A 13,983-nucleotide genomic window follows, 5' to 3' on the forward strand; every position below is an offset into this window, starting at 1 on the left:
TCCTTCAGTTTCCCAGCCTCTTGTGTGGTCTTACCAGGGAGATGTCTCCATCCTGTGACTCTGAGTGTGGCTTCAGGAATTAGCAAGGTCAGGGTCACAGAGGATGTCTTCCTCAGTGTCTGTCAGTTCCCAGCATCGCCCAGTTAAAGAAAACTGTGGGCACTGGCTGACCACTATGCAAAGGTTAATCACCCCATTTCTATGAGTAAGAGTCAAAAGTGGAGGCTATCATCTTGGGCTTTGGAATCAGTTATCCCTGGGCTCAACCCCAGCTCTCCCGTGTACCAGCGCTGTGACCACAAGCAAGATATTTAATCTCTCTTGGCCTTAACTTGCTCTTCCAGTTAGTAGGAGAAAGCATACCTTGTAGGATCCCGTGATAGCATAACATGATTAACCCACCCAACACAAGACCCTCACACAGGGCTTGTTCTGGGCTGAGCATCGAACATTAGAGGGAACAGGACAGACACAGAGGGGAAAATGAATAAAATCCTGACCCTGTTTCCAAAGAGCCCAGAGTCCAGTAGGGACATAAGATGTGGTGGTTTGAATGCCTGCTGTTCTTTTATGCCCCTGAATTTGGGGTGGTTTGTTACTGGTGCTACATAACATGGGTGCATGCGTATCCACCTGGCTCAAAGCCAGGCAGGAAGTGATGAGACAGAGAGGAACCGGAAGTAGACGTTGTGAGTCCCCAGAAGTCGGACCAGCCCAGCGGCACCTGGCGGATGTTTCAGACAAGTAACAGGCCTCAGCGCACTGGGCCCCTCTTAACCATAAGGGTGCACGTTGTGTTTATAATTGCCCCCATGGAAGGCCCTTTCTGTGGTCTGAAGGTTTGTGCCCTCCCCTAGTTCGCAGGTTGAAATCCTGGCCTCCAAAGATGATGATGTCAGGAGGTGAGGCCTGTGGGAGGTGATTAGGTCAGGACGGTGGAGCCCTTGTGAATGGGATTAGTGCCCTTAAAAGTAAGGCTCTGGAGAGCTCCCTTGTCTTTCGTCATGTGCAGGCACGACAAGAAGCTGCTGTCTGTGAACCAGGAATCGGGCCCTCACCAGGATAGGACGAAGCTGGCCTTGAGACCGTGACCCCACCGGTATCGACAGGGAGGAGGCAGGGGGTCTCCCTTGTAATCCCTCTGCTGGTTGCACCTTCTCCCCACTTCTAAATCTTCATTCAGGCCAATAAAGGATTTAAGCATCAGGAGACCAGCTCTTGACCCCTTTTTGAGAAATTTCTGTACGGTAGAAAGTCCTCTGGACTGTATCACTAATAGTCTTTGTGCTTCCATCAAAACCAAGACGGGAAGAGCCTCACTGTTGATATTCTGTATGTGCACACACCCATTTTTTAAAAAAGACTGGAAGTAAATAAGGTAAATCTAACTGTGACAACTTTAGAAATGATTTTTTTTTCTTCTTTAGACTTCATACGTTCCCAATTTTTCCTAGCAACCATTATTACATTGAACGTCCATTGAAAAACAATGACAGCCTCTTTTGAGGGTAAGAAACTGGCTCCCACTGGAGTCCAGGAAATGAGAAAGGAGTCGGGAAGGGTGAGGAGGAAGGAGAGCTTACGTTGTACACCTGTGATGGTTTGGGATGCCAGGACATCCACAAAGGACTGGGTCTCAAGCTGCAAAATGACAGAGGGAGGGTCCCAAGGGAGTGAGACTCTTGACTGTGGGACAGCTCAGGCCACTGTTCAGATGCTGGGAAAACAGCTACCCCTCGGGGACCTTGACCCTGCCTCTGCAGCATCCCCACATGGAGCAGTGAAATCCACTAGCATTTCTGGGGGCAGAGATAAATGGTCTACCCCCTGCTTCTCCACTTCCACCTTGGACTTCCAGGTCAAGGAACTTGCTGAGATCATTGCTGTTTTCAGGTGCACACCCCTACCCAAGCTTTGGGCAGAGCCTCTGCTGTCCATTCATTCATTCCTTCACTCATTCATTCCCTGACTTTTATGAGGCATCTTCTATAGGCCAGTCCTATTCTGACAGAGAGATGCAATGGACTGTAACATGATCTGTGGCCCTCTTGGACCTCACAGACAATGAATGAGAAACTCCTGGCATTCTGGGATATACCTTGCAAAGTTTTCACACTCCTTATGCTCATGCAGAGGCCTGGGGATAAGGAGCCAGATGCTGGGTGGGAGTGAGCTCTGAGCTAGTGGCCGAACCCGGCCTGCCACCAGTGCTGCCGGCCATCGGTCCCTATCCTCCAGGCTCTCAGGCAGTGACTCCTTTAAGGATCTCAAGGTCATTTTTACACTTGCATTTTGCGGGATGCTTCCTGTGGGAGCAAAGGGCTCCTAGCACACAGGGAACCCACGGGCTTTGTGCAATTCAAGAAACTCCCTAAATTGTAAAATTTGAGAGTATGTGCATGTTTTAGAGAGAGAGCCCAGGGCTTTCTTGAGATGTCAGGACCACAATGCAAAAAAAGTTAAAAACACGGATTTAGCTGTATTTACACATTTAGGGATAAATGAACAGTGTACAAACTGTTAAAGTAAGACGACAATAACTCCCACTTACATGACACCCTTGTTGCCGACACTTACTCTAAGCACTTTGCAGACACGAATTTGTTGACGTCTCATGACAAGCCTGAGATTTGGAACAATGTTTGCCCTCGGCTTACAGAGGAGAAGCGGAGGAAGTTAACGCAGCTGGTGGCGGGGCCAGGACTGAGGGCCCGCAGTCCCTGAGCTTCGCCTCTGCAAGAATCCAGGAGGAAAGAAGGAAACAAACACCATTGAGCGGGAGGGGGAGCCCAGCACATTTGGGGATGCCCGGTCCCCTCACATCTGCCTTTCCGATTAGTGATTGCTCCTGATTTGAAGGGAGAGGGAAGTGAGTTTCAGAGAGTGGAGTACTTGCCCCAGGTTTACCAGCTCAGCAGAGCCGTGTCTGTCTGACTTCAAAGCCCAGCTCTGTCCAGACCATTGCAGGGGCAGAGTCCAGGAGCCAAAGGGCAGTCCCCATGAGCTCACACTGGGTTCAGGGCACATGTCCTTCCAGCTGTCCCAAGCACACACTGTCCCCCCGGAATCTGCTTCATCAAGCTGAAACTCACTGCAGAAGCCAGGCTAAGGAAGGAAAACCCAAGTTGCAGATTTCGGAAAGGGAATAATTGATTTTCATGCTCAAGAACCCATCACCATCTTGCCTTCATTCGTTTACTCAGTGACTATTGTTGGAGCCCCTACTGTGTGCCACACATGTTCTAGCAAGTAGGTTGCTGCTGAGAACAAAGCCAGAGCTATTATTCGAGAAGAACAGCAGATTTCTCCCAGCAGAGAAAGAACACGGGCTTTGCTCTAACCCTGGAATCTGAGCTGGCAACTTCTCTGTGCTTTTGTTTTCTTATCTGTAAAACGGGATAAAGACATTCCTCCTGGGGTGTGTGTGCACGTGTGTGGTGACAGAGGAGGACGCAAGTGGGTAATGGGTTTTCACTCTTACCTGGCATGGCACGTTCCTCTCTTGCCCTGGTATTGACGCATATCTGTCGTGTGAACTTGGACGTGGCCCCTGAACTTCTTGGAGCCCAACTACAGGCTGGGATGGAGACCTCAGGCCAGCTGCCTCCAAGCCTGTGCTTGTACTGCCCCTGCCACTGCTCTGCCCAGCTCTGGGCTCCCAGCCCATCTTGGTGCTCAGTGGTACACATTCCAATGAAGTCAAAGCCCCAAGCTCCTGCAGACACATTCAGAAAAGCCAACTAACAGAATCCTGAATGCCAAGGGCATCTCATTCAGGACATAAAGGGCCACATTTCTTCCACCCCCATCAGGCTTAAGAAACAGCTATATGTCACCCCCTATTCAACTGCCCCCGAATGGTCCAAGGGTGCCAGGCTCACCAATCGCTGTACATAAAGCAGCTTCAAGATCCATAATTAAAAAGGAAGTGTGCAGTTGGATTCCTGGCCCATGGAGGGGTTTGCTCCTACCCCATGCCACCCCTGCTCCTGGGTTGCATTGTCCTCGAAGGCCAAAATGTGGCATCTCAGAGGGTTCTGTCACTGACTCATGTACCTTTAAAGCTGGAAGGTGTCTGGGCAATCACATAGTCCAGGATTGCAAACTGAAGGCCCATGGCAGGATCTAACCCCTCCTAATGGGTCCTGATGATTGCAGAGAGCTAACCCTCTCTAGTTCCTCATGCCCACCATTCCTCATTATGTCACCCTGGAAGCAGCCTTACCAGGTTTGTGAAGGCACTGGGGTTCACTGCCCCTAGTCTGGTCCACCTCTTCATTTTATAAGAGGTGGTGGTGGATGGGATGGGGGGCCCAACAAACCCAGAGAAGGGAATAGATGTGCCTGAGTTCACATGGCCAATGACAGGCACCATGCAGACCACATCTACTAACGAGCCCCCTGGGCCTCAGGGAGAAGGATGTGCCTGGTAAACCTCAGTGCATGACATAAACAGCAAGGGGCGAACTCTGTTGGAGTCCCCCTGGAGGGAAGGGGGTCATCCCTGAGAGGGTTGAGACAGCTTTCAGGGGAGTTTCTCTGTGTCGAGACTCCATGCTGTACCCGTAGATCTGTTCATTAATAATTACCTAATAGGGGAGGTGGCAGGCAGTGCTGGTGGAGCGGACAGGTTCTGCCAACCTTCCTGGGCTTCATAAAGCCAGGCCATGTTCCTCGGCTTCCTGTAGCACTCAGACAGCTGCCTCGGGGGCCATACCAGGACTGACCGTGAGTAACGCTCTGAGGGCCACAGTTGAGACTTGAAAGGGAGGGTGATAATCATCCCAGTTTGCCCAGGACTGGGGCTTCTGGAGCATAAGAACTCCAGTGCTAAGACCAGGAATGACCCAGAGGTGACACCTCCTAGCTGGAAAGACCCTTACGCGTGATTGCACAACCTTCTCATTGCACCAGTGGGGGAACTGGTACCAGGCCCAGAAACAGCCTCATGCAAGGCCACACCTGACTTAGGACCCAGGTCTTCTGGCTCCTGATCCAGGTGCTTTCGGAGGGTGCCTGGCAGAGTGGAATTCTGGGTAGCTTGCTGCAAAGCCAGGGAGAAATACGTGTGAAGGTTAGGGCAGGAGAAGGTACTATAGCTTGGTAGGAAGCCATGCTTTGGGGATGGGTGTGAAGTTGGTGCGTGAAGTGGTCACTCCAACTCTTAGGTGGGAAACAGAAGAGAAGACCAGGTAGGAAGCAACAGTGGTCTAAGTCAGGGCTCAGCAAATGGTGGCTTGTGGGTCAAATCTTGCCCATTGCCTGTTTTTTTCTTGCCCCTGAACTAAGAATGCAAGATATAACATAAATATAAGATATAAAAATAAATGCAAAATTTGTAAATGGTAGGAAAAAATTAAAAGGAGGACAATATTTTGTGACCCATGAAAAGCATATGAAATTCACATTTTATTGTCCATAAATAAAGTTTCACCAGAACCCAGCCGCACACAAGCAGGCCTTGTGGGTGACCTCTTCCCAGCCAACACAGCCAAGCTGGGCAGCTGTAACATGACTGTATGGCCCCCAGAGCCAAAGACGTTTAGTCTCTGGCCCTTTGCAGGAAAAGTTTTCTGACCCCTGGTCTGGGTGAATGACGCTGGAGGCCTGAGTGAGGGTCACAGCAGTGGAGAGGCTCAGGGGTCATGGGAAGACCCTGCCAGACATACAGAAAGATTGAACGAGGTGGGGCGGTGGAGAGCCAGACACAGGTTAGGGATGACAACCGGGTTTGGGGCTGAGAACCAGGGCAGCAGGGCAGATTTGGTGTGGAAAATTGAGCACCCTGTTTTGGGAAGGTGAAATTTACTAGGAGAAGAGACCAGTCCTTTTCCTGGGACTTTGGACAGATCAGTTTTTGAACATCAGAGATCTTATCTGCATGGAGAGATGGTAGGAATGCCCATTCTACTGACCTTTACCGAGATAAGAGGGTCAAACAAAATGGCGTTAAAATGATGTTGTAAACTGTAAAGCACACAACGGGTGTTGGTGGAGTAGAAGTTAAAATAACCTTTGGTGTTTTGCTGCAGTGGGTCCCTGGGATGAAGGAATAAGCATGAATCGTAACAAGAGCTCCAGGCTGAGTCTGGAGACTTTGTGCTCTAGCTCAGACACTTACCAGTTAGGTGATCTGATGAAGTCATTTTTGGAGTCTCTGGGATGAGAAAAGAGGCGAGTGCCTCAAAGAGCTGAGAAGGATGGGAAATGCAGGGGGTGGTCATGTGGAGCAGGCTTTGTTCATCTAAAGCACTGCTGCAGAATATGATCTTTGCCACACTCTGGGAAAGTGCCAGGTGTTTGCTAGCCTCCTGCAGGGTCATCTGCACAAGTCCATGGTGTCACTTATCACGCTGCTCTTGCCCGACTTCTCAGTAGGGTTGAGTGTTCTGTAGGGGAATTGCCTGGGTACTCTCTTTCCTCCTATAGTTGGGAAAGCTCAGAAGATGCATCTTGCCGACCTCCTGCCCTTCCTTCTGGCCGGACTGCTGGTCCTTTGTCATGGTCAAGTGAACCCTGAGCACTATCGCCAGGAACATACGGGCAACCCCCATCAGGAGGCTTCAAGCACAGGTGAGGGCTCCCCCAGCCTCAAGATTGCCCCAGGCAATACAGCCTTTGCTCTCCATTTCTACCACCTGATGGCTTCCCAAAGTCCTGGGAGCAACATATTCTTCTCCCCACTGAGCATCTCTGCCTCCTATGCCATGCTGTCCCTGGGGGCCCGCTCCCACAGCCAGACCCAGATCCTTGAGGGTCTGGGCTTCAACCTTACGGAGCTGTCTGAGCAGGACATCCACCGGGGCTTCCAGCACCTCCTGCACACTCTCCACCTCCCGGGCAACGGGCTGGAGATGCACATGGGCAACGCCCTGTTCCTGAGCCAGGACCTGCGGATCCTTCCGGGATTTCTTAATGACAGCATGACCTTCTATGAATCCAAACTCTTCCTCACTGACTTCCACAATTCTGTGGGTACCACCCAGCTCATCAATGACCACGTCAAAGAGGAAACTCAAGGAAAGATTGTGGATTTGGTCAGCCACCTGAGCACGGACATCACAATGGTGCTGGTGAATTACATTTACTTCAAAGGTAAGACTCGGGGACGCCTGGGTGGCTCAGTTGGTTAAGCAGCTGCCTTTGGCTCAGGTCATGATCCCAGCGTCCTGGGATCGAGTCCCGCATCGGCTCCTTGCCCGGCAGGGAGCCTGCTTCTCCCTCTGCCTCTGTCTGCCTGTGCTTGCTCTCTCTCTCTGATAAATAAATAAAATCTTAAAAAAAAAAAAAAAAAGGTAAGACTCGGTTTGTTGGTAGATCCTCTAGCTTCTCTCTTCTTCTGATTTGTGGATGGATTAAGTATTTAAAAAAGAGAAAGTGGATGGATGGGGTCAGATAGGGTCAAGCAATCCTTAGCAGATTCACGTGAGAGCATCAGGTATTTAAGATTGTGTAGTATTGAGATTCCTCATGCCTTTAGACATATATTCTTATTTTCTTTGTAACAGTAATGTATGAAATGCATAAGGTGAACTGCTGGGTTCATAGAGAAGCTCTGTCACTTACCAATGATGTAAGCAGGGCAGGTTGTTTGCATGAAGTAAGGATAATAAGAGTCCTTCCTTCAAGGTTTTGTTTTGAGGATCAAATTATGTGACATTTTTGTGTACTACTTAGAAGAGGATCTAAAGGGATAGGCAAACTGCTGCCCCCAGCCACATCTGATGGGCCATTTGTTTTAGTCAATAAAGTTTTATTGGCATACAACCATGCCCACTCATTTATGTATTGTCTCTGGCTGCTTTCACACAGCCACAGAGATAAACAGTTGCCATACAGCCTAAAATATTTGCCTTCTGGCCCTTTGCAAAAGAGGTTTGTTAATCTCTGACAATTATATATTCTCAATAAATAATTAGAGTAATTGTAATTTATCTAATGATAACAGTGCTCATTTCAAAGACCCTTGAAAACACATAAAGGGGGAGCCTGGGTGGCGCAGTCAGTTAAGAGTCTGCCTTCAGCTCAGGTCATGATCTCAGGGTCCTGGGATTGAGTCCCGCATTGGACTCCCTTCTCACTAGGGAGCCTGCTTCTCCTTCTTCTCCCCACTTGTGCTCTTTCTCACTATCTCTGCCCCTATCTCTGTCTCTCTCAAATAAATAAAATCTTTAAAAATAAAAAAATTTAAAAACCACATAAAGATATAAAAAAGAAATAGAAATTACCCATAATCCTACAACCCTAAGACAACCAGTGTTAACTTTTTCACCTAATTCATTCCTGTCTTCTGTTCACACACGTATATTAACAGTTGAAATCACAGCATGGGGACAGATTTGTACAGTGTGTATCATCAGTGTTTCATCAGAGGATCAAAGACACCACGATTATTAAGGGAAAGGGGATTGTTATCGGAATTGAAGTCCTTGGTGCAGGTGAAAGTTTGGACCTTATTAAGGATCTGTTTGCCAGGCACATCCAACCACCACAGTGGGTCCATGTAGGGGGAACTTTGGAGAGGCCGATGCTAGGCACCTGGTAGTGGCTTAGGGACACATTGCTCTGGAGTGCTAATGTTGGACAATGAACTTGGAGGACAGTATGGACAACCTGGAGGACAGAGAGCTCCACTAGGTCTGTCCATCATCCAATCTTCCTGGAAAGACCTTCATCATGTGAGGGTTGTATTCACATTGACCTCCCAATCTCACAATTGTAACCACCTTGAATCCAGAATGTATAGGGAACAGATTCTGGAAAACAGTCCCAGACTAACAATTCAGCCAAATCAGTCATCGCTTGCATTCTACACATGGAATTATTTATGTACCACTGAAAACCTTTTCAAGAACCTTTTTAATTCTGCAATGACCATAAACTTCTAAAAAGTTGCAAAAATAGTCCAGAGAGATCCTGTGTACCTTTCATCCAGGTTAGATAACATCTCACATAACTGTCATACAAAAACAAAACCAGGAAATTGACATTGGTGCAATCTACAGACTTCATTCAGATTTACTAGGTTTTACATGCATTTGTGTGTGTGCATGTGTGTGTGCACGCACAGCTTTATGCTATTGAAAATGTTATTTAGATCTCACTTTAATGGCTGCACAATATTTTATAGAGCCATTTCAATGTAGAGTACACACCATCAATGTAATTTAAATGTATAGTATACACCATCAATCTACCCAAAGCTCTGAATATAAAGAAGGGTTTGGGTGCTCTCTTCCTGAAAGAGACTTAGCTCCAGTTGGGCTAGTGTTGTCGGCCTGAGAGTGAGAGGTTCCCTAAAAATAGGAAGGAGAGGGCGCCTGGGTGGCTCAGTGGGTTAAGCGCTGCCTTCGGCTCAGGTCATGATCTCAGGGTCCTGGGATCGAGGCCCGCATCGGGCTCTCTGCTCAGCAGGGAGCCTGCTTCCCTCTCTCTCTCTCTCTCTGCCTGCCTCTCCATCTACTTGTGATTTCTCTCTGTCAAATAAATAAATAAAATCTTTAAAAAAAAATAGGAAGGAGATTGAGATGTCTTACCCAACACTTCAGGATGTAAATTTAGCCCCAGGCCTTACTCTCTTACTCTCACATGGTAAAGGGGAGAACAACTGTGGCTTACCTTCAAAACTGAAAAGTACCTAGAAGAAGACAAACAAAAGATGCATAGGATCTCTGTAGAGAAGATTATCTTGAGAGATATTAGACTTAAATTTTCAAAAGTACAGATATACTATGTTCATGAAAAGGAAGACTTAATATGTAAAGACGTCAATTTTCTCATGAATTAATCTAAATATTTAATGCAATCCCAATCAAAAGCCTAAAAGATTTTTTTTTTTGGTGGCAGATAATAAGCTGATTCTAATCTGTATATGGAGGTGCAAAAGGCCAAGAATAGTTAAGATGGGAAAATTTACCTAACAGAGGGTGAGACTTATCATAAATCTATATTAATTTAGGCTGTGAAGTACAAATAGACTAATGGGACAGAATAGTGAGGCCAGAATAGAGTCCAGAAGTGGCCCCATGGATAGATACAGATAGATAGAGAGACCTATGGTATTTGTCAAAGCTGGCATTCCCCGCCCCCCACTGCCATGATGGAACACTGGTGCTGGGACAGCTAGGTACCCACAAGGGGAAAAGAATGGGTTTGGATCCCTCCTTTCAACCAACAGTAAGTTTTTATTCTAGGTGGAGTATAGTCCTTTTTGCAAAAGGGAAGACTAAATCTCCTAGAATATCATGTAGGAGAGTATCTTCATGATCTTGAAGGGAAAGTTGTCTTAAACAAGACACAGAAGTCCTAACCACAAAGACTAATATGTCCACTGCATTTAAGTTAAGAATTTTAATCACCAAAACACACCATTACTAGAGTGAAAAGGCAAGTCAGAGAGAGAGAGACAAGGGATTTACAACTCACACAACTGATAGACAACTAGTGTTCAGAAAGGAATCCTGCAAACCACTAAGAAACAACCCTACACAAATACAGGGGAGGAACATGAACTAGCACTGATGTAACAAAAAAAAAAAAAAAAAAAAAAAAAAAAAAGAGGTGGGGGGGACATTTTGTTGGTCAATAAACATACAAAAGATTGCTCAACCTCATTTTTAACCAAGAAAGTACACTACAAAGTCATAATAAGCTACAACTACATAAACATCAGGTTGGCAATGTAAATTAAATGGTAAAGACCTGAGGTGCCTGGGTGACTCAGTTGGTTAAGTGTCTGACTCTTGGTTTCAGCTCAGGTCATGATCTCAGGGTCATAGTGCCAAGCCCTGTGTCTGGCTCCATGCTCAGTGCAGAGTCTGCTTGAGATTCTTTTCCCCTCTTTCTCCCCCATCCCTCCCTGTTCTTGCACTCTCTCTTGCTCTCTCTCTAAAACAAATAAGTAAATAAATTATTTTTTTTAAAATGGTGAAGACATGAAACAACGTTGCTGATATCCTTTTGTATCTCCCATTTTAGAATCTAAATGAGCCCTGAGAGAATCCATTTCATAGCAGGTCAGGTTTTGAAGGACTTAAGTGGTACACCGTGATGAAATAGTAAGGGGGGCATCTCCACAGCTGTGGGAGAGACACTCCCTTGGCTAGACGGTTGGCCTGCTGGTCCCCAGGTGCCCTGTACCTTCTTTCCATCTTCCTTTCAGCTCTGTGGGAGAAACCATTTGTTCCCTCGATGACCACTACCCAAGACTTCCACGTCGATGAGAATACTGTCGTCAAGGTACCTATGATGCTGCAGGACACACAGCACCACTGGTATCTTCATGACCGATTCTTGCCCTGCTCGGTGCTGCGGATGGATTACCAAGGAAACATGGTGGCCTTTTTCATCCTTCCGGACCAAGGGAAAATGGCTCATGTGGAGGAGGTCTTGACTCCAGAGATGCTAACAAGGTGGAACAACTTGCTTCAGAAGAGGTGATCAATGTGACCTGTGGTGTTGAGTCTACAGCACTGCCCTTCAGATGGACCCTTCTAAGGAAGGCCAGTGCCCTACATGGGGGTGTTGTCAAATTATGAAAGAATTCTTACTTGCTTTAAGACTTTCCATGGGTTTCCCTCGCTAATGAACTCTCTTGTTATATCTGAAATACGATTTTTACCCCATTAGTGAAAAGAGAACCAGGCTAGGAGTTAAGATTCCTGTTTCTAGATGTAGCCCTTACAGCACACAAGACTTGGGTGAGGTGACACTGGCTCTCTGAGGGTCTGCCCAACTGTGCAGTGAGTGGGTAGACCTCCCGTCAAGGTTCCTAGCACAGAGGGACTTCAAAAGATTCCATCCACCCATCCAGGGAAGTAGTTTTCTATCACCCTGGGGCTATAAATGGGAAAAATTTATAGATAAGGGTCTCAGATTTATAGATGAGGGCCCATAGATAAGGGCCTCAGTCTAAGGCCACATGTGGATGGAGAATTCGCACAGCTCATGTGACAGAGGAATTCTAGCCAAAGAAATCATCTGGTCCCATGTAAGTGAAAACCATAGGACCCCAACAGAGGTGAAGGGAAAGCTACCACACAGGAAGACTTTATCACCCTAGGCACCTGGCCTGCCCACAGAAAGCCCCCTCTGCTGAAGATGATCTCCCAAGGGAGTTTCTGCAGAGAGCAGTCTTGAGAGCTAAGGGGCCTGGCCTTAAGTCCCTGGAGACACTGGAGCAAAGTCAGATGCAGTGAGTGGGGTCAACTAGAGGGTGCAGTCAAGAGGAGCATAGTGCTCTGGGATACCTCACTTGTGTAACCCCATGCCTCCTTCAGGTATTTTTATAAGAAGCTCGAGCTACATTTCCCCAAGTTCTCCATTTCTGGCTCCTATCAGTTAGATCAGATTTTGCCGAAGATGGGTTTCATGAACCTGTTCTCAAAGGAGGTTGACCTCTCCGGCATCACTGAAGAGCGGAGATTGCGGGTGTCCAAGGTAAGTCATCGTGGCCCTCCATGCCTGGAGACTTGGTAGGGAACTTCTGCCCTTTGGGGACTGCTGGGCTATGGGTATTCTCTCTGTCCCATGTGAAATCTCAGAGCCTGGGTTTCATTCAGCCATCTGCAGACATGGACATCCTGGAACCAGCCCACTCCCATGCTGGCATGGTACTTGGCACTGGGGATCCCACGTTCATCCCCCCGCTGTCCTCAGGGAGTTGTCACAGCAAAGTGGGCTTCACAGATCACAATGCATAGACAAACGCATTGGTAAAATAGAGGGAAGATACCGACGAGGTTGGCCGGGGTGTGTGTATCAGAGATCGCTTCGATAGGAGAAAGAGACCTATGACTTTAGTTAAGAAGACAGAAGTGCATGCCAGGGTAGAGCCTTGGGTTGCAGAGTTTAATTCCAGATCTTCCTCTTATGTCATTGAAGGGTGAGTGAATGTCTGGGTCTGCAAAACAGCCGTAATATATCAACCTTCTAGGATGGTTATGAAGACTTAAAAAGAGCCCTAGGCACATAGTAAGTGTTTAGCTGCTGATAGAAATAGTTATTCTGAGGGGCACCTGGATGGCTCAGTCAGTTAGGAGTCTGCCTTCCACTCAGGTCATGACCCCAGGGTCCTGGGACTGAGCCCTGCATCAAGGTCTCTGCTCAGTGGGGAGTCTGCTTCTCCCTCTCCCTCTGCCTGCCACTTTGCCTGCTTGTGCTCTCTCTCTGTCAAATAAATAAACAGAATCTTTTTTAAAAAATGAAACAATTATTCCTATAAATAAGAAGTCATACAGCTCACAGATCTCCCCAGTGTAGACATTCTTGCTGTGGGATCCCCAGGAAGTGGCCTGCAGTGTTGGTCTCCAGTGATCTCTGGTTCGTCCAGGCTTCCCTAAGTTCTGATTCATGTTCTCTTAGAGGTAACCCTTGTGATTTCCTTCCCAGAGTTTTCACAAAGCCATTCTGGAGGTGGATGAGGTTGGCACCCAGGCAGCAGCGGCCACTGGCAGCTTTGTGACCTTTATGTCTGCCCAGCACAATCGCAGAGTCCTTCGGTTCAACCGGCCCTTCCTCGTGGTGATCTTTTCCACCAACAGCCAGAGCATCGTCTTCCTGGGCAAGGTGGTCAACCCCACGAAACCATAGCCCTCCCAGGGCTGCCTATTCTGTTACATGCAGGATGATGTGGCCCAGGGGGGACTTGGTGTGAGCAGCTCTGTGTTTGGAGTGGAGGACACAGAAGATCCTGAGATACTGGACAGAAGCTGTTGGTGAGGGTGAGAGACATAGGTGGTACAAGATAAGTGTGGACTAGACACCCAGCTCTCAGGGCAGATCATCTCACCTCTTTGAGCACCGCCCTGGATAGTGGCAGAAATTCTGCTAGGTGGTTGAAGGGATTAAATACAATGATGGCTATGAGGAAACTGTTTTGGTGCCTTGCACATAGTAGATACTCAATAAATGCATCCCTGTTCTCCATCCTTTTGGGGTTTGCTCTGCCCTGCCTTGGACATGGGGGTGAGACGTCCCAAGTTC

General features: G+C 47.6%; 1 protein-coding gene across 1 annotated transcript; it reads left to right on the forward strand.

The window, feature by feature from the left end:
- The first annotated feature begins 4,619 nt into the window (after positions 1-4,619).
- On the forward strand, positions 4,620-13,926 carry SERPINA4 (serpin family A member 4). The gene is made up of 5 exons (XM_059183012.1): positions 4,620-4,728; positions 6,430-7,095; positions 11,162-11,435; positions 12,279-12,438; positions 13,390-13,926. The coding sequence occupies exons 2-5, from the start codon at positions 6,447-6,449 to the stop codon at positions 13,588-13,590; spliced, it is 1,284 nt and encodes a 427-aa protein (XP_059038995.1). The 5' UTR covers positions 4,620-4,728; positions 6,430-6,446; the 3' UTR covers positions 13,591-13,926.
- Positions 13,927-13,983: the final 57 nt, after the last annotated feature.

Source organism: Mustela lutreola, chromosome 7, assembly GCF_030435805.1.
Source record: "Mustela lutreola isolate mMusLut2 chromosome 7, mMusLut2.pri, whole genome shotgun sequence".
Taxonomy (NCBI): domain Eukaryota; kingdom Metazoa; phylum Chordata; class Mammalia; order Carnivora; family Mustelidae; genus Mustela; species Mustela lutreola.

Bases quoted from the DNA above. Each gene is read 5' to 3' on its own strand.
- SERPINA4 (XM_059183012.1), top strand. From the start codon at position 6,447: ATGCATCTTGCCGACCTCCTGCCCTTCCTTCTGGCCGGACTGCTGGTC. The intron at 7,096-11,161 runs GTAAGACTCGGG...TCTTCCTTTCAG, and splicing joins GAATTACATTTACTTCAAAG to CTCTGTGGGAGAAACCATTT. The intron at 11,436-12,278 runs GTGATCAATGTG...TGCCTCCTTCAG, and splicing joins AACAACTTGCTTCAGAAGAG to GTATTTTTATAAGAAGCTCG.